The 21,166-nt window shown below is 47.9% G+C and overlaps 1 protein-coding gene across 1 annotated transcript in view; it reads right to left on the bottom strand.

Moving 5' to 3' along the window:
• Window positions 1-20,810, bottom strand: part of ZPBP2 (zona pellucida binding protein 2) — a 28,327-nt gene extending 7,517 nt beyond the window's left edge. The window contains exons 1-6 of the mRNA XM_056863917.1: window positions 20,705-20,810; window positions 16,189-16,269; window positions 13,677-13,802; window positions 8,213-8,374; window positions 6,324-6,542; window positions 3,173-3,258 (exon numbers count right to left, since the gene is read on the bottom strand). Coding sequence (XP_056719895.1) covers window positions 3,173-3,258; window positions 6,324-6,542; window positions 8,213-8,374; window positions 13,677-13,802; window positions 16,189-16,269; window positions 20,705-20,810 — 780 coding nt within the window. The remainder of the gene's footprint in view (window positions 1-3,172; window positions 3,259-6,323; window positions 6,543-8,212; window positions 8,375-13,676; window positions 13,803-16,188; window positions 16,270-20,704) is intronic.
• Window positions 20,811-21,166: the final 356 nt, after the last annotated feature.

Below are 21,166 nucleotides of genomic sequence, written 5' to 3'. Positions count from 1 at the left end.
GTGTTTGAGGTGTTTAGCACTTTTCTGGAGTGGGCAATTCAACACCGAACGGGGGTTTCCACAGTCACCCATTACCTGGATGACTTTCTGTTTGCGGGGCCACAGAACAGCCCATTATGCGCCAACTTATTAACCTCCTTCAAGGAGTTGGCAGAGGAGCTGGGAGTGCCATTGGCCTCTGAGAAGACCGAGGGACCCACCCCGATTTTAACATTTCTGGGCATCGAGCTGGACACACTAGCAGGCACGTCCAGGTTGCCTGAAGAAAAGCTTTTGGCTCTTCGGGCCCTGCTTGCTTTGGTAGGCAACAGGGCAAAATGCACATTAAGGGAGATGCAATCCGTGATTGGCCACCTTAACTTCGCCTGTAGGGTGGTAGCCCCGGGCAGAGCCTTTTGTGCCCGTCTAAACGGTGCCACTCGGGGGGGGGGGGGTCACCTTTCCACACCATCGCATTACAGTGTCCAGAGGCATAAAGGAGGACATTAAAATTTGGTTACAGTTCCTGAAAAAATACAACGGTACCTCCCTCTGGCAGGGTTTCTTAGAAACAGGCTGTGACTTGCAAGTCCATTTCGATGCAGCCGGCAGCATCGGCTTCGGGGTATACTTCAACGGGCAGTGGTGCACCCAGCGGTGGCCTGACGGGTGGTGGGGGTCCGACATTTGTCGAGACTTGACCTTCCTGGAGCTATTCCCATTGGTTGTAGCCGTCTCTATTTGGGCTAGGGCTTTCTCGGATAAGAGGGTCCGTTTCTGGTGCGACAATCAAGCAGTGGTGAGAGTCGTTAACAGGCAAACATCAAGGTCTGAAAGAGTAATGCAATTAGTCCGGCACCTGGTATTAACATGTTTGTCACATAATAGCACCTTTGTAGCACAGCATGTACCTGGCTTGGACAACTGCTTAGCCGATGCGTTGTCTCGTTTTCAGCTCGACAAATTCCATAGTTTGGCACCAGAGGTGGATCGCCTTTCACTTCCCTGCCCGGATGAGCTGTGGGCTCTTGGGGACACGTTATCATGAGCAGCATTTGAAACTCAATTGCCCCTGCCACGGTCCGAGCATATGACAGAGCCGCTGCGCAATTTCAGGGTTTTCAGGGGGAATCAACACATGGTCAATCACAGAAACCATGGATCTGCAATATTTAGCGCATCTAAGAGAATCCGGGTACGCTGCCAGGACCATCGGAGTTCACATAGCAGCCATATCGTTCTTTTCTAAAGCCCACGGGTTTATCGACCCCTGTGAGTCTTTCCATGTGAGGCGAGCCGTGAGGGGCTGGCAGCGAAACACGCCAGCAGTCAGAGATGGCAGAAGACCTGTCACTATAGCCTTGCTGGCAGGAATTAACTCTTGTCTCCACAGGACATGCAGGTCACCTTACGAGTTCGTTCTGTTCAAGGCAGCATTCACCATCGCCTTCTTCGGGGTGCTCAGGGTCGGAGAACTAGTGGCCCAATCCCGCTATGATGGGTCTGGGAGGGCACTAAGGTTTGGAGATGCATGTATGTCAGCTAGGACATTAACCTTGGTGATAAGGAAGTCCAAAACGGACCAGGGCGGAAGAGGGGCATCGATTCAACTACATGCCACTGGAAAAGTGGGACCTTGCCCACACTGGGCTTTGCGCCAGTTTTTAGCTGTGTGCCCGAGGGGCGAGGGATACTTGTTTATCCATGCTGACAATACGCCATTGACAAGATATCAGTTTGTTAAAGTGTTTCGAACCATGTTAAGCAAGTTGGGTTTCCCTGCATCGGAATACGGGGGACATTCATTCCGCATTGGAGCAGCCACGTCAGCAGCCGGTGCTGGCATGGCAACGGAACGGATACAGGCCATAGGCCGCTGGCGGTCAGCGACATACAAGAATTATGTCCGGCCTGACCGGGCTTTCCTTTAATTGTGCTTATGAGCTTCAGGACGCTGTCGAACGGTGTGGATCGTGGGCCACAGTATCGTTTTTTGGTGTGGTCATTATGCTACAGCAGCTGGATGGGGATGACATTTGGGCCTGGAACATGATGTGCAGATCTTCTGGCTGGGCCAGCGAGGCATGTGTTGGCTTTCTTTCCTGCTGGTGATGCTACAGTGGGTACAGGAGTACGGGGCTCCTCAAGCCGTGGTTCTCCAATTGGGGGAGAATGACCTCTGCAGCTCGAGAGGTAAAGACCTGGAAAGGCAAGTAAGCAGGGATCTGGGAGCTTTGGCGAGAGCTTGCCCAGGCATGGTGATCTTCTGGTCGGATTGGCTGGAAAGGAGATCTTGGAGAGGTGCCCGCAATGTCAAGCGTATCGATGTGGCAAGGAGAAAGGTCACCAACGCAATTGGCAGAGCGGTGGCCAGATTGGGCAGAACGGTAATCCGACAATGGGACATTTCTTTCCGCTTGGCGGCATTGTACCGTTGGGACGGCGTGCACCTCACCAGCTGGGGCATGGATTTTTGGCTACAGAACATCGGGGCGGGGGGGCTGATGAATTGGCTTCAGCTGTGAGTGGTGGCAGAAGCTGCACCAGCCTGTGAGTTTGGGGGCCCAGCGCAGCTTTTTGGCGGATAGGCATGGAAATGTGTCAGTTGGGGGGAAAAGCGAACTGGAGGGGTCGCTTTCCTAACTCAGGCAAGCAACAGGTAAACACCCAGTGGCAATCGTCCTGGTGTTTTCTTGGTCCCCGCAAGGGTTGCCCACAGCGGGACCGCTGTGGGCTGGTTGGCACACCAGGCTGCATTGGGGTCGGCCTTGGTACCTGACACATTGTTCCTGCTGCGCCACATAGGGGTCGCAGCTTTTGCCAATTCCAAGTTGTGGCCTATTACCTTCCAAACTATCTATCAATCCTTTTATAATAAAGTATGATGTATGTTGTTGTTTAATAAAGTTGTGTTGCATTAAATTGCTCATTAATGTCTTCACTTATAACTCTAGCGCGTTGGCCTTCCCTCCCATTTACCCCTGGGTCTGCAAAGCTTTTTCCAGTTGAACACCAGCCTGGTTTATTTGGAGAGTTACACTGAGACAATCTCCATAAACGTTGGTCTTTCGATTTCAGTTACCTCCTCTCACACAATCTCTCACTCAGTCTCCAAATTAATTCCCCCAACTCTCAAGGAGACTACCTACTTAGGGTAACAAATGCCTAAGTTTGACCAACAAATATCTCTGACCTTTTGGACACGGCTGTTCGTCACATCTTCACAGTCAGGGCCGGTCTGTTGGCAAACAGCTTCCCAGCCGGGGGCAAAGGGGTTGACTGTAAGAGGCAAGGGAAGTGTTTTTCCAGATGAATATTCAGTTCCCTCTGAATTACACACCAAGTAATGAAAGAACCACAAAGAAGAAGTTAGGTCTATATTTGAACTGTAGTCCTAAACTTCGTTTCAGTTAAGTCCTGGCGAGTGGAAAGGGACTCCCAGGTAAGTCTGTGTAGGAAAGCAACAAGCCTCCCAGCGACACCATCTTTCTGGCCTGCAGGAGTATTGCTAGCAAAGGACTGTTGAGCCAAGAGATGTATAGGCTGTGTTGTAGCTCCATCTTTGGGCCAAAAAGGAGAAAAAATATCTAAATTTCGATGGGGAGGAGGGAAGCAAGTGAGGAATACAGAAACGTTCGGCTCCTATTTAACTATACTTGCACAGCATGAACTGAAGGCAATTTTTTTTGTCAATGCCCTGTGGTATGAGAGAACACCTCCTGTGCTGAAAAGGAACCCCTCTGTACTGTTTAGGATTCTGGAGCAGATGCTTTGGTGAAGGCTGCCTCCATGTGGTGAGGATTCTCCATTTTGCATTCATTACTACTTGCGAATGGAGAGGCATGCACACCGGCAACAGAGATTCCACATAGGAGTTTTCAGTGTATTTTCCTCCCTCAGCTGCAATTTTCCCTATGTCCCCCCCCCCAGCTTTTTGAGGGCTCCCCCCAAAAAAACAGTAACTTTTATGGAGCTATAATGATATAGCACTCTAGCAATTACCATTTTTAAAGCCCTCCAAAGGCCCGTGATGGGGAAAATAAAGGCCATGAAGGTTTGATGGAAGAAAGATAACTCCAAAAATATCACAGCAAAGCAGCTTTGAGCAAAAAGGGTACCAAAGACCCAGGGGGAAAGGAGATTAGAGCAAAACTTTGTGTGGGTGCTCCAAGAAAACAAACAACAAAAACCTTGACCCAGAAGAACCAGGTAACCAGGAAGGTTGACAAAAGGCCTAATAACAGAATGAATACTAATTGGTTACATATGATTAATTATCCAAAACAGATCATTAACCTGTCATGGGTCAGCCTGCTGAAGTTTCTGCCAGAGATCCGTCTGCTCAGGCTTCCTCAGGAGTAGAAGAGTTGGAAACTGCTGCCGGTGACAGGGAGGAACCACAGCAGGCAGAGCAGGCGCAGGCAGATGACTGTGCCCCATGCCTACAACCACCCAGGGCAGAGGACTCACCTGGACCCAGCAGCAGTCCCCCCACCACCACTACAGCAGCAATGCCAAAGGGGTAGAACCCTCCTCCTCTAGCGGAGGAGAAGTGCGAGACTGCAAGCTCGGCTGAGAACCATGTCAGCTGACAGCAATGAGGAGGATGAGCTCCCTCCAGAAAGGACTGCTGAGTCAGAGGAACCAGCAACAGCTGGGTCCTTTTCGGCTATTTAAACAAACCTTAGCAGGCCAACTGATATGGGAACAACTTGTGTTTTCACTCCATGCTACCTGTGAGTTACTCACCTGAAACCCTCCATGATTTCCCCCCTTTTAATATACAAATCCAATGCCTCTGTGACTGACATAATGCCTTTTTTACTAAGCGACAGGGACCCCAAGGCTACATTGTCAGTGGCAAGATTTGTTTCAGTCCTTATATCCCTCCAACACTAGACATATGCTGCTCAAGATCAATTGATCAAGGAGCTTCTAAGGGATAAAAGGAAAGGAAACCCTCCATGTATCTTTGACTGTTATCTTGCGCTGCGTTTATGTGCTTCTGACTCTCAGCTTTGAACTCAGACTTCTCTTGACCACCCTCCTGTGCCTCTGGCCCTGGGACCTGACATAACCATTTCTACCTTTGGGGAAGGCCTTGTGGCCAAAACGTGTTTGGTTTTCATGAACTATTTTTTTACTATTTGTGATGTGTTAAAGTTTTGGGTAATTTATCCTGCGTAACCCATTCGTATTCATTTTGTTGTTAGGCCTTTTGTCAACCTTCCCGGTGACCTGATAATCCAAGAAAAACAAAACGACACCTTCCCCTCTTGACAGCATGATAATGCATTCGGACTGCGCTCTTCCAAAAAAGGATCGTGGCAAAGCAGCTTTGGGTTTGGCCTCCCGAAGACAAGGAAAGGACACAATATCATGTGCATGCCCCCCCATTAAACACATTGGACACCAGAATGGAGGAAAACCTCAGGGAGGAAGCACAAGACCTCAATTCATGTTGGTCGATTCATGTTGTCTACATCATGTGGGGGCTTAAGCCTCCCCGCCTCCCCCGGTGCTGGTTTTCTGACTGGGGAGCCACTTTTTGCCTTGTTGGGGAAACTTCTGTGAGCTAATGGGCTTACGTGTAAGGTTCCCCTACATGGCAACAGTGTCTCTCTGGGGATCACAAGAAGTTGGGGAAATGATGTGGGGGGAAGGCAGCTTAAATCCCAGTCTCTGCCCAACACAGTCATGATATGAATCAGGCCCCCAAATGCCTAAGAGTCTAAGGCCATTTATGGAGGGTCGATTTTGATGCTAGCTCAAAGCTCTTTTTAAAAATGGGTCCTTTAAAATGCATATTCACGGTCCCAAAGCAAAAGGAGAAAATCCACCCCCCCACTCACCTGCTCCTTCATTCCTTCCATTAGCAACTGCCGTTTGCATAGCTAACACGTGGCTGTGATTTTGCATGCTTCCTTGAGGGGATTCTTTGAGGCGGGGGCGGAGCAAACACAAAAGGTCGTGTTAAACGATCTCTTAAGAAATGTGAAGCAGGTCTGTGCCTGTTCCACAGTCACTTCCTGAATGACCGTTCAGTGTGAAAAAAACAAAAAGAAATATGCTGGGCACTTCAGCCTGGAACGTGCTGCTAATTACCAAGCATAAATGGTGTATAAGTTTCAAGAGGGAACTTCCAGAGGAGGTCTGCTTGATCTGGGGGCATACCCATAAACAGTGTCATGTGTAGCTAACCCAGAGCTGCTGAAAGCACAGAGGCATCACTCGTGATATTTCCCCAACTGCTCTGCAGCTCCCTGTAGACACCTAGCATTATTTCATGATGATCTCTCACTCACACACACACACACACACACACACACAATCCATGCTGTTACCTTGAAAAGTAACAAACAGCTCATCCATCAGCATATGTTTGGGTATCTTGACGGAGTGACATTTGTACGATGAATCTATGACATGGCAGGTCAGGTGGGAAATCAACTGGTTTAGGACTTTCTCCAGCTCTTTGAAGAACTCTCCGTTGGCTACCAAACTGCAGTCCTTGGCGGCAAAGTGAACAGATACTTGATAGGTGTAATCAGGTTCCCTGTAAGCTTTTAAAAAACAAACAAAAAGAAAGCAAAGGTGTAGCTGGAAACATCGTATAATTTGTTTCTGTTGATGATATTAATCTGTAAAGCTCCTACAGTAAAGCAGGATTTAAAGTAGGATTTTAAAGTACTGCCAGTGTGGTGTCCGACAGGGGTCTGGGAGACCCATGTTCAAATCCCTACTCTGCCATGGAGGCTGGCTGGGTGACCTTGGGCCAGTCACACACCCTCAGCCTAGCCTACCTCGCAGGGTTGGTGTGAGGATAAAATAGAGCAGAAAAGAATGATGTAAGCTGCTTTGGGTCCCCACTGGGGAGAAAGGCAGGGTATAAATGAAGTAAATAACAATACATTTGTACATACAATAAAAGACACAGACCCTATGGGAATTTCAGTTTTTAGGCCAGACATCAATTATCTCAGGGTCTACAACAGTGGTTCCCAACCTTTTTTTGACCAGGGACCACTAGGACTTTTTTGTTCGGTGCAGGGACCCCAAGGTTCAAAATAAAAATTCTGAGAATTTGAAAATAAACTTTAATCATAACTGTTAGTTAAACATTAAACTTAGAATAATATTTGAATATATATATTTTATAATAGAGAACTTTTAATTGAAAATATTAATTTATTATGGGTTTATAACTTTGTTTCTCGGACCTTAATTTAGTTCTCGCGGACCCCTGGGGGTCCACGGACCCCTGGTTGGGAACCAGTGGTCTACAATGATACAAGGTGAGGTGGCGCCCTCAGGTGGCAAGGTTGGGGGATGGCAGCCCCACCTCACTACTCATGTCCACCATCCAGGAACAACTGAACTCCTTACCGTTTCGTTCCCCAAGGATGTTTAAAGAAAGAGTCGCCAGCTGTGGATGCCCAGCGCATGTGAGCTTGGGAATCCATACTGGACATGCACGGCTTGCCAGGTGCCCATGCTGCCTTTAGAGATTCCCCGGGGAACAAGGGGGTAATGAGCTGTTCTAAGTACCTGGAAGGGGACAGGAAGAGATGGAAAGGCAGGAAGAGGGGGGTCCAGTGTGGCACCAGGCAGTTTCCTGAGCTAAACTGTCACTCCTACTGCTACAGTTTTATTTTTAAATTATCCCTTTCCATTGCTGCATGTCGGGGGGAAAGCAGAGTGCAGAGGGACACCCCCATCCACCCACACACAATGCGGAGCACCCCCTGCTCCTGTGAGGTGGAGTAAAGCCAGGATTGGCTCTTTGGTTTGGGGAAAAAGGGAAATGGGCATCAGGAAACGGGCCGGCAAAAGCCATGTTAGAGCTCACTGGCGAAGAAGAAGAAGACGAAGAAGGAGGAGGAGGAGAGTTGGTTTTTATATGCTGACTTTCTCTACCTTTTAAGGGAGAATCAAACTGGCTTACAGTCACCTTCCCTTCCCCACAACAGACACCCTGTGAGGTAGGTGGGGCTGAGAGAGAGTGACTAGCCCAAGGTCACCCAGTTGGCTTCGTGTGTAGGAGTGGGGAAAGAAATCCAGTTCACCAGATTAGCCTCCTCTGCTCATGTGGAGGAGGGGGGGGAATCAAATCCAATTTTCCAGATCAGAATCCACTGCTCCAAACCACCGCTCTTAACCACCACACCACACTGGCCTAGAGCAAGGGGGGAGGGGAAAAGGACAAGGCAAGGACAGGATTAGTTTCTCTTACCATAAACCATAAATTTATATGCCTGGAGTTTTTCTTCTTCAACTTGCATCTCCCCTTGGACAACTCTGTAAGAAAGCGTGCAAGTATAAGATCCGGACATGCGCTCATTAAAATCGAGCAGCATCAACTTTCCGGTCTCTGTGAGATTCACGTAGCTTTGACCTGAAAAAGAAATGTGAAGCCAGGTCAACAGTTGTACTGTGTGGCCTTAGCCACCTCCATAGTGTAATGCCTGAAATCATTATATGCTATGGGAAATGTATTGGAAATGTATTCTCTGATTTGAAATATATTCTTTGTACTCAATAAAGTATATCTGCACTCATGAACATGCCACACTCAGCATATTAGAGGTGGCTTGTATAGTTACACCAAGCACTTGCATATGTTACAAGCCTCAAGTATAAGAGGCCCACTGTTGCTCCTTAGTTAGAAGCTAATTGAAGAATCCATAGATGGCTTTAGTATGCTTGCATAAGCTGGTTTTCCAGAGATAAGAACCAGCTAGGAACCCTCTTAGTTAGCCTTGGCAGCTGCCAGGGTCCAAGATAAGAAGAACTGCAGCAATTTAGGATCAAATAGAGAAGTACCTGGGAATATGGGTCTTCACTGCTCATTAGTGAGAATGAGATCACCATTTCTATATAACGCCTCCAAATCTCTAATAGGGTATTCAAATCCTTAAAATATCTATTATTGGTTCTATGTATTGACGCCATGTATTTCGTCTTTTGTACCTCCCATTACCAAAGATTATATCCGTGTTTGCACTCCTTTGATGTTTGTGTGAATTGTCCTGCGCATCTGGGCAATTTTCACCCGGTGTGTATATTGGGCCTAATAAACAAACTGCTTTGAACTATCAACCTCCTACTGTGTTATTGTCATTGGGAATTGATACAATAATACAGGCATATCATTTGTCACACCATAGCAAAGGATCTGGGTTCACCCCCAAGAAAAAGGGGGCTTGTGACATTGCCTTCTGGCCTAGGAGTAGGGTTGCCAACCTCCAGGTAGTAGCTGGAGATCTCCTGCTATTACAACTGATCTCCAGCCGATAGAGATCAGTTCCCCTGTAGAAAATGGCCACTTGGGCAATTGGACTCTATGGTATTGAAGTCCCTCCCCTCTCTAAACCCCACTCTCCTTAGGCTCCGCCCCAAAAACCTCCCGCCGGTGGCAAAGAGGGACCTGGCAACCTTACCTAGGAGACTGGCCGCCAGCGGAAGCTGAGCAGGCACCTTGTAAGCAGAGGCGAAAAGAATTCAGACTGCTTTTCGTTCAGCAAAAAGAAGGCTGAGGGCTTAATAACACATTAGGATTCTTCTGCAGTCATTTTAAACAACATTTCCCCCCTTTGAAAATGCAGCCTGGAAATACTTTATCCTGGAAGAGAATGATGGCAGGAACAAAAGAGCGGGAAACTATAGCACTTGCATCTCCTGCCACTGGAAAAAGCTACCACCTTTGCTACTTTCCCCCCCAGCTGGGGGGAAAATATAGATGCCTGTAAGTTTTCCCAAGCAGAAGTAAAAACAGCTTACGGGTGTAGTGGTTAAGAGCAGTGGTTTGGAGTGGTGGACTCTGATCTGGAGAACCAGGCTTGATTCCCCACTCCTACACATTAAACCCGCTGGGTGACATTGGGCTAGTCACAGCTCTTAGAGCTCTCTCAGCCTCCCCCTCCACCGCACAGGGTGTCTGTTGTGGGGAGGGAAGGCGACTGTAAGCTGGTTTGATTCTTCCTTAAGTGGTAGATAAAGTTGGCATATAAAAACCAACTCTTCTTCTTCTTCAAGAGGGGAAACAGCAGCGGAGGGAAGGCATCGTCATTTAAGCACAGAGGGAACTGGAAGGAGTGCAGTTCAGTCCATGGATGGGATATGAGATCACTCCAGTCTATAAATGTGTAAGAAGGACATTCAGGGGAGGGGGTCTAGCTACATAGCAGAGCGAAAAAAAGCAAAAAAGTCAACAGCTGTCAATTCGCCTTTTGCAAATCAAAGTAGGAAATCTGATGGTCCTGTTTCGAGACAGAGCCTGTGCCCTCTTTTTCTAGAAATCAACCCTAGTAGCTCTCAGTAGAATGTCTAGAACTGATGAGATGAAGTATCAACTCTGCTCTGGTTAGACCTCACCTAGAGTGTTGTGTTCAGTTTTGGACACTACAATTTAAGAAGGATGTAGACAAGCTGGAACATGTCCAGAGGAGGGCAACAAAGATGGTGAGGGGTCTGGAGACCAAGTCCTATGAGGAAAGGTTGAAGGAGCTGGGTATGTTTAGCCTGAAGAGGAGAAGACTGAGAGGGGATATGATAACCATCTTCAAGTACATGGAAGGGCTGTCATATAGAGGATGGTGCTGAGTTGTTTTCTGTTGCCCCAGAGGGTCGGACCAGAACCAACTTTCAATCAATGACAAGAAAACTAAAGTGATGGCCTTCGGCAGGCACAGAAGGGATTATACCTGGTCTATAGGCAGGAAAGGAATCGAGCAGGAAAAGGCCATTAAATATCTGGGGGTGTCCTTTCAGGAATCTGGACTATGTGTAGAACACCATAGGTCAGCAGCGAGTTTGGCTGAAAGATCCTCCAACAACATTACTGAAATTGGTTCTTGTAGGTTATCCGGGCTGTGTAACCGTGGTCTTGGAATTTTCTTTCCTGACGTTTCGCCAGCAACTGTGGCAGGCATCTTCAGAGTAGTAACACTGAAGGACAGTGTCTCTCAGTGTCAAGGGTGTAGGAAGAGTAATATATAGTCAGAAAGGGGTTGGGTTGAGCTGAGTATTGTCCTGCAGGTCCTTCAGTGTTACTACTCTGAAGATGCCTGCCACAGTTGCTGGCGAAACGTCAGGAAAGAAAATTCCAAGACCACGGTTACACAGCCCGGATAACCTACAAGAACCAATGAACTCTGACCGTGAAAGCCTTCGACAATATTACTGAAATTCTTTAGAACAAGGGAAGCATATTTGGTTCCGGCTGCCCTAAAATTATTTCAGGCGAAGTTGATTGCCCAGATGTTGTATGGAACCTTACTGGGGCCACCGTCATCCAGTTTTGTGCCATTGGAGAGAGTCCAATCTAAGTTTCTTAGGGCAATTTTCCAACTCCCCTGTTGCGTCTCAAACTCAAGGATTAGGCTAGAGGCAGGCACTCTGAAGGTGGAGGCCAGGATTGCTCTTTCTTCCATTCTCCTCTGGCTAAAAGTACATTGGGCCACAGAAAGGCTCTTTCCGCTACTCCGCAGTGACAACTTTAAATCCAGGTGGTGGCAGTCAACTGTAGGGAGAATCAACATCCTAGGCTTTGCCCTGTAAGTCTGCTGGAGCAGGGAGCAGGCAAAGCAGGAAATCAAGCAAAGGCTAGTTGACACTGAACGCCAGATAGACCTCTCGAACTCCCCAGCATTTATGGCACCTGACAGGTCTATATTTGTCCTAGCACCAGCGGAGTATTTATCCCTGCTAGAGGTGAATAAGTATAGGAGGGCCTTTACACTGGCAAGAAGCACAGCCCTACCTTCAGCGATTTTAGAAGGCAGATATAAGAAGGTACTGAGATCAGAGAGACTCTGTCCCTGAACGTTGGGAGAAATAGACAACAGTCGAACATGCTTTCCTTAAGTGTCCCTGTAATGAGGAAGCTAGACTAAAGTTCATAGTTCCCTCACTTAAAAAACTATTGCTAGCTCTGAAGAGGGGAAAACCAAGTACTTACTTTGGGAGGGGGATGCCTCAGTCACAAAGCAGGTTGCTAAATTTGTGCATTCATTTGTAAGATTCGCTCATAGAGTGGGCCTCGGAAACTTAAATGAATATTAATGTTTTAACTTCTCGCTGTGTAAGGAATTTTATATTGTGAGTATGCCAGGTGCCTTATAACTTTATATTTTATAAGGGTATATATTTATTGTTGTCTGGCTGGTGCGGTATCAATAATCATTTACATTTTAGAGCAGTTCTTCAGTGGAACAGGCTTCCTCAGGAGGTGGTAAGCGCTCCTTTCCTGGAGGTTTTTAAGAAGAAGCTAGATGGCCATCTGTCAGCAAAGCTGATTCTATGACCTTAGGCAGATGATGAGAGGGAGGGCATCCTGGCCATCTTCTGGGTATGGAGTAGGGGTCACTGGGTGTGTGTGAAGGTAGTTGTGAATTTCCTGTGTTGTGCAGAGGGTTGTGCAGACTAGATGACCCTGGTGGTCCCTTCCAACTCTATGATTCTATGAGATCTGCAGGAGGGTGCAGTACTGACCGCTTGGAAAGAGGTCAGACCTGGTCCCCCCTGGCCACCGGTGGGGAATGGAGGGGAAGGGTGGCCAGATCTAGGTTGAGAAACTCCTGGAGATTTGGGATGGCGCCTGGGGTGGACAGAGACCTCAATGGGGTACAATGCCATAGAGTCCATCCTACAAAGCAGCCATTTTCTCATGAGGGAATGATCTCTGTCGTCTCTGGAGGTGAGCTGTAATTCCGGGAGATTCCCCAGGCTCCAACTGGAGGCTGGAATGAGATTCCTCCTGAAGAAGGCATCCCTAGACCCAAATGTCCTAAACTACCATCACCTAGTGTCTAACATTCCATTCATGGGCAAGGGTCTTGAGCAGGAAGTAGCTATTCCAGGTGCTCTTGGAGGAGATGGATTACCTAAACCCATTTCAGTCTGAATTCAGGCCTGGCTTTGGGTTGGAAACAGCCTTGGTTGCCCTGACTAATGATCTCCACTGGGAGAGTGACAGGGAGAATGTGTCCCTGTTGATTCTCCTGGACCTCTTAGGGTAGGATTGCCTACCTATGTATGATGTACACCATCCTGAGCTCTTTGGATAAAGGGCAAGGGGGGATGTATTAAGTAAATACATGAATAAATGATGACAATAAACCTCAGCATGCTCTCACTTTGGGGTGGGTTTCAGGGGGAGGACTTACACTTAACTTCCAGGCCTGTCTGACTCTCAGTACCTTCTTTTTTTTTGAAATTCAATCCTGGTGCTGGAACTAGGGTTGCCAACCTCCAGGTGGTTGAACTCAAGCAAAATCAGCACAAGCACAAAGGCCAAAATATCTGGCACATAAACGCCACACTTGGAAGTATGCTGAATATCTGTATTGTCAAAAGACAACTATGCAACCACAGTTGACATAAAACAAGAATATGCATATAAGCTCATAGAATTTACATGGAACACAATGCATTTAAGATGTCAAGAAAAGCAACGGAGCATATACGACGCAATGGGCTTCCGGTAAATTACCCATTTCATAACGGCTTGGTCAAGCTTCAATTTCTTCCGTATGCTTGAAAATTCTGTGAAATATAATATAAAACTCAATACCATGCTCAATACCTGCTTCCTGAGCTGTAACTCCAAGGGATCCCCAGGTCCCACCTGGAGGCTGGCTTCCCTAGCTCTTGTCTCTTTCCATTTGTGATTTAATGCAATTCGAAGAGAAACTCACTTTCTAGATTCTGTCCCTCCGGCCCGATCCATAGGTAACTGGGGTCTATGACTTCACTTTGCGAAAGAGTCAAGTCCATGCAGACTAGAAAGGGGCTATCTCTGTGCATTTTCACATAGACATTTACTGGAAGACAAGAAGATGAAACAGAAACAAATGGTTGCTACAGGGGCCTAAGGAAAAGCAGGTGGACCCAGGGAGAAGGGACCCTAAACTTCTCCCCAACACGTTTATTTCTGCATGGAGAGAAATTCTTCTATTGCAGGAGTAGCCAATCTTGAAAGCCCTACCTGCTACCTGAGGGCCTAATTCCACTTTGCACCATTTCCCAGCCCACACCAATTTGTATCAAACCAGGCATTCTGAAACCTCGGCATACTCTATCAGTGTACAAGAATCCCCAGTAGGGCAAATACCACCCCCTTGGGGCCATTTTTCACTGGGAAAACGGTGTGTGGGGGAGAAAAGACTGGAGAACCCTCTCGTGTGCCATGGTACAAATCCAAATCAGGGTTGCATATGCCTAGGATTAAGTTCCCAGCACAGAACCCGGAATACATGTTTCATCACATGGGCCCAGGGAGGAAGAACAGCATTTATCATTCCATTAGGCCCATAGGGGAGTATTCCCCACCATGGCCCACGCCATGATCCTCCAAATGCAGCTGGATGGGGTGACCTCTGTCTTAACATTTCAGCATCCCTGGATTTCTTTCTCTTGCATTTGTGAACTGAGCTTTTGATTCCCTAGGCTTCTCCCCTTGGAGTTCAGGTGGCCAACTGTCTGGAGGGAAAAAAAGTCCTTTCCCTTTAATAGAGGAAAGTCACAGCTGACTTATGGTGACCCTGTAGGGTTTTCAAGACAAGAGATGTTCAGAGGTGGTTTGCCATTGCCTGCCTCCACATGGGCTGAGAGAGTTCTGCGAGAACTGTGACTGGCCCAAGGTCACCCAGCAGGCTTCACGTGGAGGAGTGGGGAATTGAACCCAGTTCTCAAGATAAGAGTCTGCCATTCCTAACCACTACACCATGCTGGCTCTCTAAAGGCATGCTGTGTGGGTGTGTGCGCCATCAAGTCATAGCTGACTTGATGGCGAAGCTGTAGGGTTTTCAAGGCAGGAGACATTCAGAGGTAGTTGGCTGCCTCTGCATCATGGCCCTGGTAGTCCTTGAGGTCACCCATCCAAATTCTTACCAGGGCTGACCCTGCTTAGCTTCTGAGATCTGACGAGATCAGGCTGGTCTGGGGCTAACCAGGTCAGGGGTACAGGGCTTACGGGATTTTATTTGTCAGGTGATGTTATTTATCTACCTGCCATGAAAAGCTCCCCTGCCATTTAGAATCATAGAGTTGGAAGGGGCCATACAGGCCATCTAGTCCAACCCCCTGCTTAACGCAGGAACAGCTTAGAGCATCCCTGACAAGTGCTTGCCCAGCCTCTGCTTAAAGACTGCCAGTGAGGGGGAGCTCACCACCTCCCTAGGTAGCTGATCCCACTGCCGAACAACTCTTACTGTACACATTTTTTTCCTACTATCCAGCTGGTACCTTTCCACTCGCAATTTAAACCCATTATTGCGAGTCCTATCCTCTGCTGCCAACAGGAAGAGCTCCCTGCCCTCCTCTAAGTGACAGCCCTTCTGATACTTCAAGAGAGCAATCCTGTCCCCCCTCAACCTCCTCTTCTCCAGACTGAACGTTCCCGAGTCCCTCAGCCTTTCCTCGTAGGGCTCGGTCTCCAGGCCCCTGATCATCCTTATCGCTCTCCTCTGCACCCACTCGACTCTGTCCGCATCCTTTTTGAAGTGAGGCCTTGAGAACAGCACACAATACTCCAGGTGCGGCCTGACCAATACAGTGTATGGCGGAACTATGACATCTTGCGATTTGGATGTTGGATTTCCAGACATGAAGCCTCTGCTAAGGCACAGGACATTTTTCTCCAGGCCTGTTGGCAACCCTCGGTAGCAGTGAAGAACTCTTTGCCCAGTAAGCAAAAAAAAAAAAAAAACCTGAAGAATGGCACCTAGCCAAGGGCTTGCATATGCCTAGGATTAAGGCAAGATTCAGATACCTGATGCATGCCATTGAAACACTTTTGAATCACACACCCAGGCAATGGTGAAGGATTGCTTCCCTCTCTGTATGGGTCAGATGCAGAAAAAGATTCCAAAAATATTCCCCGTAGACGTGGCGGATGAAATTTGCAGATTCTGCTTACATAGAATATCCCACATTCATTTGTCACTTTGAGGCCAGAAATGAGGGTGGGTTGGGTTGTAATTTTTAAAAATAATGTTTTTAAAAATAAAGGTGGATCTAGTTATGTTGTTGACCAGACTTTTAAAATGCCTCTTCTAAAATCTGGAGTTCTTCCATTGAACTTTTGTCAGGCTAGGAATGAGCTGTATTTTTTTCCTTTGGCGATTCACTGTTCATATATAAACACACACACACACACACACACACGTTGCATAGCCTTCATTCTTGAGATTAAACATAAAATGTTACCTTTATGTTCCGTGTTGCCATAAATATAATTCTTTGTAATGAACTTAACAGAATACGATTCCTCATCTGCTCCATTTTCTACTGCAGGGGAAATAACAAGCATTCACTCTCATATAACAATATGTATACCGAGCTGATGTGTGGATTATGCTTGGACTAGAGACCCTGGGGTCAAACCTTGACATACATTTACACGGAGCTCCCTGGAGAATTTAGGGCTATGACTGCTCAGTCTAAGCTAACTTACAGGCTATTACAAGGATCAAAACTCCTTCACGGAGCTCCTTGGAGCTCACGTTAGAAATGTGAGAAATTAACCCAATTAACCCGTTAGAAATGTGAGAAATTAAGAGGCGGGATAGGAGAGATCATTTAGTCCACAGGTGGTAAGGAAGGGAGGGACAGTTTCACTTCTGAATTCCATCTTGCACACTATTGGCATTAATGCATGAGCAGTCCAGGCACATCTGGAAATAGGGTTGCCAGCTCCAGGTTGGGAAATACCTAGAGATTTTGGGGGGTGGAGCCTGAGGAGAGTTGCTAAACCCAGTTGCTAAAGCAGCCATTTTCTCCAGGGGAATTGATCTGTATCACCTGGAGATCAATCATGATATTGGGAGATCTCCAGCCACCACCTGGAGGTTGGCAACCCTACCCAGACCACACCTTTAAACTACTGAAACATAGTTGTAGAAGTGTTTGCTGGTAACATGGACATTAAACGTTTTCAGGACGTTTCCAACATCAGAGGGAAAACAGTGCCAACACGAATAAATAAAACTTGCAGTCACTTCTGAAACCTGTCAGAGGTGGTCTTTGGTTTCTTCTGCACCGATGCCTGTGTTGCCTGTGTTGCCCATACTAGCCGTGCCGGAGCCGGCCCGTACAAGCGGTCAGGCTCTTGACATGAGTCAAGGCCCTGCGGGGTGTTTACATTGTTGCTCTACTGTTCTCACTCCCGGTTTCCCCCCGCCGTCTACCTTGGCCTTGAGCGGCTAACAAGCTGTAGTCTGTTTTGGGTTGCTTCGCTCTCCTCTCCACCAGACACTGTTATCATTCCCTGTCCTGTTATCAATCCCTTTCCCAAGCCTGTTAGTTTTCGCACCTGTGATGTAATCTTGTAACCATGCTTTAAGTATTATCCTGTAGCCTGGCCCGCCATTAGCAGCTTTGAAACCTGCAAGTTACCTTAGCTGTACCCGATGCTTCTACAATAAAGTGTTCCTGCTTCTGACTTGGCTGTCTGAGCGAGTGGCTTTTTGGGAATTGCCCAGGTTGGCTGGAGAACCTGACATTAAGCTGCTAATCCTCGCGCTCTGGATCTCACTCCCATCCTAACGTTGGGGTGGCTATGGCAGGAGACGGGGATGACAAAGCTGAAGGGGACAAGGTGACACCAGGTGAGACCGATCCTAACATCCCGAAGGAGAAGCCGGTGGGAGAAAAGCCGGTGGGTGAGAGGCCGGCCGGAGCGGGTACTGGGGCCAAACAGAAGGCGTCCCGTCTCAGTACCTGGCTGGACTCCCCTTCCCCCTGGGTCCCATTGGGGGTTACGACCACCCGACAGAGGCCAGCGATCTCCGGGTTGGAGGACCTGGAAGGTGATGCAGTACGACGGGAGTCTCTCTTACGGCATGAGTGGGAAGAGGAACGTCGGCATATGCAATACGAGAGACAGGAGATGTCTGACCGTATGGATGCTATGTACGCTGTGATGCAAGACATGGCACGGGAGCTCGATGATTTGCAGCGGAGGCCGCCACAGTCACAGCAGCCCCAACAGCCCGTAGGGGTAGGGCAGCCGGTTGTGCCGGTGCTGCCCCCGGGGGACCACCCCCCTCCAGCTCCGCCGCACGGACGGGACTTGAAAATAACGTTTGATGGGTCGAGTGACCTGCTGTCTTATTTTTTGATCCAAGTGGATGTGTTCATGCGAGCGCAGGGGGACACCTTTCCCTCCGATGAAAGCCGGGTTCAGTATGTTGCTTCGCTGCTTCAAGGTGAGGCTGCGGCGTGGATGGTACATCAATATGAACTCCGCTTCTGTATATTACGAAGTCTGGATGACTTCATGGTCGCTCTCCAAAAGCGCTATCTCCCATGGGAACGGCTCCTCATTAGAGGGGGGGCTGCCATGACCCGTTGTGACTAATACTTTCCCTTATAGGCCCAACACTGTGCTCCCAGTTTCCATTCGTGCCAATTTACCTGTTTGCTCTGTATACCTGTGGTGTACTAATAAATCAGCTCTCTTTTGGACTTCTCGTCTCTGGATGCTGTAAATGATCACAAAGTCTTCATTAAGCATGATGGGTGGGGGACGGCCGTTTCAAGAATATTTCTTCAGCCCCATTTCCAGTCAAGTATCCAAGCTTAATAAAATTCTATATTTCATGCGGTCAATTCACCAGTTCCCGTAGGATACTCCAAAGTGTAGGCAGCAGCTAAGCTTAGCTTAGCTAAGGAAATGGGGCTGAAGAAATATTCTTGAAACGGCCGTCCCCCACCCATCATGCTTAATGAAGACTTTGTGATCATTTGTACATGTACCTGATGGACTTTTTAAACTATTTTCCTACATATATATACTAAGAAGATTGTACTATTTATTGACTGCTTCAAACACGCCTTGTATATTTTGTATATATATTGTTCATTGTCACTTTTTGTAGTCCACTGTGCTTGTTGAATTGTTTTGAAACACAATACACGTTTTGTATCATTGTACTGTATTTTCTCCGTGCCCGTTTCCAAACCTTACGGTATTAGCACGGAGGTGCTCTTTTTTCTTCTTTTGCTAACCTCCAGGTGGAGGAAGGAAGCCACTGGCAGGTGTATCTTTCCGAAGTGAAACCCAAAATCAGAAATTCAAACAAAGAAGCTCATCTGGAGCCTTGTCTCCCGATAATAGAACCGTGTGCTGATGAAGCCGCTAACGCAGCGGTGAAAACGTTGAAGTTAATCCGGACTGCGTTTCACACAAACCGTTTTTTTCACCGTCCTTCTTATGGACTTTGCTTGTTGAAACCTTTTGGACCTTATTAAGAACTTCAGTGAAGATTGTTGAAGACTCTGTGAGACTCCTTGAGAGCTATGTATTCTTCCTGTTTGTAATGTCTGTTGTTTGTTCACTGTGCACTTTTTCACTGTACTAAACTTAGGTTGCATTTACGTTGTTTTGGTACTTATTTTCTCTCAACCTCCAGGTGGTGGCAGGAGATCTCCCGCTATTACAACTGATCTCCAGGCAACAGAGATCAGTTCACCTGGAGAAAATAGCCGCTTTGGAAGGTGGACTCTATGGCCTTTTATGCAGGGACGTTTCCCTGCAGTCACCCCCGCCGACTGCTTTGGGGCTTCCTTTTGATTATGCATGCCTTTTGATTATGCATTTTGCCCACATTTTCCAGGTTCTGGCTAAAACAGTATCCGGAAAACCACGGGCAAAACATGCAGGGAGAGCAATATGGTTGCCAGCCTCCAGATACTAGCTGGAGATCTCCCGCTATTACAACTGATCTCCAGCCTTTAGAGATCAGTTCACCTAGAGAAAATGGCCGCCTTGGTAATTGTACTCTATGGCATTGAAGTCCCTTCCCTGCCCAAACTCTGCCCTCCTCAAGCTCCACTCCAAGTGCCTCCCACCATTGGCAAAGAGGGACCTGGCAACCCTAGAGAGCCAAAGTGGTGTAGTGGTTAAGAACAGTGGTTTGGAGAAGTGGAGTCTGATCTGGAGAACCGGGTTTGATTCCCCACTCCTCCACATGATCGGAAGAGGCTAATCTGGATTTGTTTCCCCACTCCTACACACCAAGCCAGCTGGGTGACTTTGGGCTACTCACACTCTCTCAGCCCCACCTACCTCACAAGGTGTCTGTTGTGGGGAGGGGAAGGGAAGGTGATTGTAAGCTGGTTTGATTCTCCCTTAAGTGGTAGCGAACGTCGGCATATAAAAACCAACTCTTCTTCTTCTTCTTCTTCTTCTCCTCCTCCTCCTCCTCCTCCTCCTCCTCCTCCTCCTCCTCCTCCTCCTCCTCCTCCTCCTCGAGGCAACCTCTGATGGGCGGAAAAGGAAGCCTTGAATCAGTCGGCAGGGGTGACCACAGGGCAATGTCCCTGCATAAAAGGCCTATGTCATTATACCCATTGAAGTCCCTCCCCTCCCCAAACCCCACTTTCCTCAATATCCAGCTACTTCCCAACCCAGAGCTGGCAGCCTTAGCTAGAATGGTGTGTAGGGTTGCCAGCTCTGGGCTGGGAAATACTTGGAAATTTGGGGGGCTGGAGCCTGAGGAGGGTGGGGTTTGGGGAAGGGAAGGACATAGAAGGAGTATAATGCCATAGAATCCACCTTCCAGAGAGGCCATTTTCTCCAAGTGAACTGATCTCTGTTGTCTGGAGATCAGTTGTAATAGCAGGAGATCTCCACCCACCACCTGGAGGTTGGCAACCCTAACGGTGTGTGTATGAGTGTGTGTGAACCACGGGTGCTGAATTCGTCAAACAAATTTATTACCTTGGTCCAGGCCGGTGACAGGCTTCAGCAGGACTCCCACAGCAAGAAGGAGAAGTTGGGGGCTGATTTGCAGGGGAAGGGACAACCGACCTCTGCCCCCTTGCATGGTGCGAGAGAGGGCCCATCCTATCCTCCTACTGCAGGCCTTCTCAGCCTTCTGCCCATGGGGGGAAGGGGAGAAGAGCCTCCTTGACCCAGTCGCGGTTCCAACAGCTGCTCCAACAGTCTCCTTAGCGAACTCACCAGTAATCATGGCTACCTGCCCCCCTCCCATGGCTTTCAAGCAGGGCTTCATTCCAGAGAACCTCGGGTTTCCTTGGAGGCCATTATGCAGCAATAAAGGAATATCAGTGGGTTCTAGGGCAGCATTCACACATTGCTGGGTACAGTGTTTGCCATTGCACAAAAGCAATTGTTTGCCACTGGATAGTCTTGCTCCCACACATCAAACCTTGTGGTGAA

This window comes from Euleptes europaea, chromosome 18, assembly GCF_029931775.1.
Source record: "Euleptes europaea isolate rEulEur1 chromosome 18, rEulEur1.hap1, whole genome shotgun sequence".
Classification (NCBI taxonomy): domain Eukaryota; kingdom Metazoa; phylum Chordata; class Lepidosauria; order Squamata; family Sphaerodactylidae; genus Euleptes; species Euleptes europaea.
The sequence above is the reverse complement of the archived record's forward strand: the minus strand, read 5'-3'. Positions and strand labels throughout refer to the sequence as shown.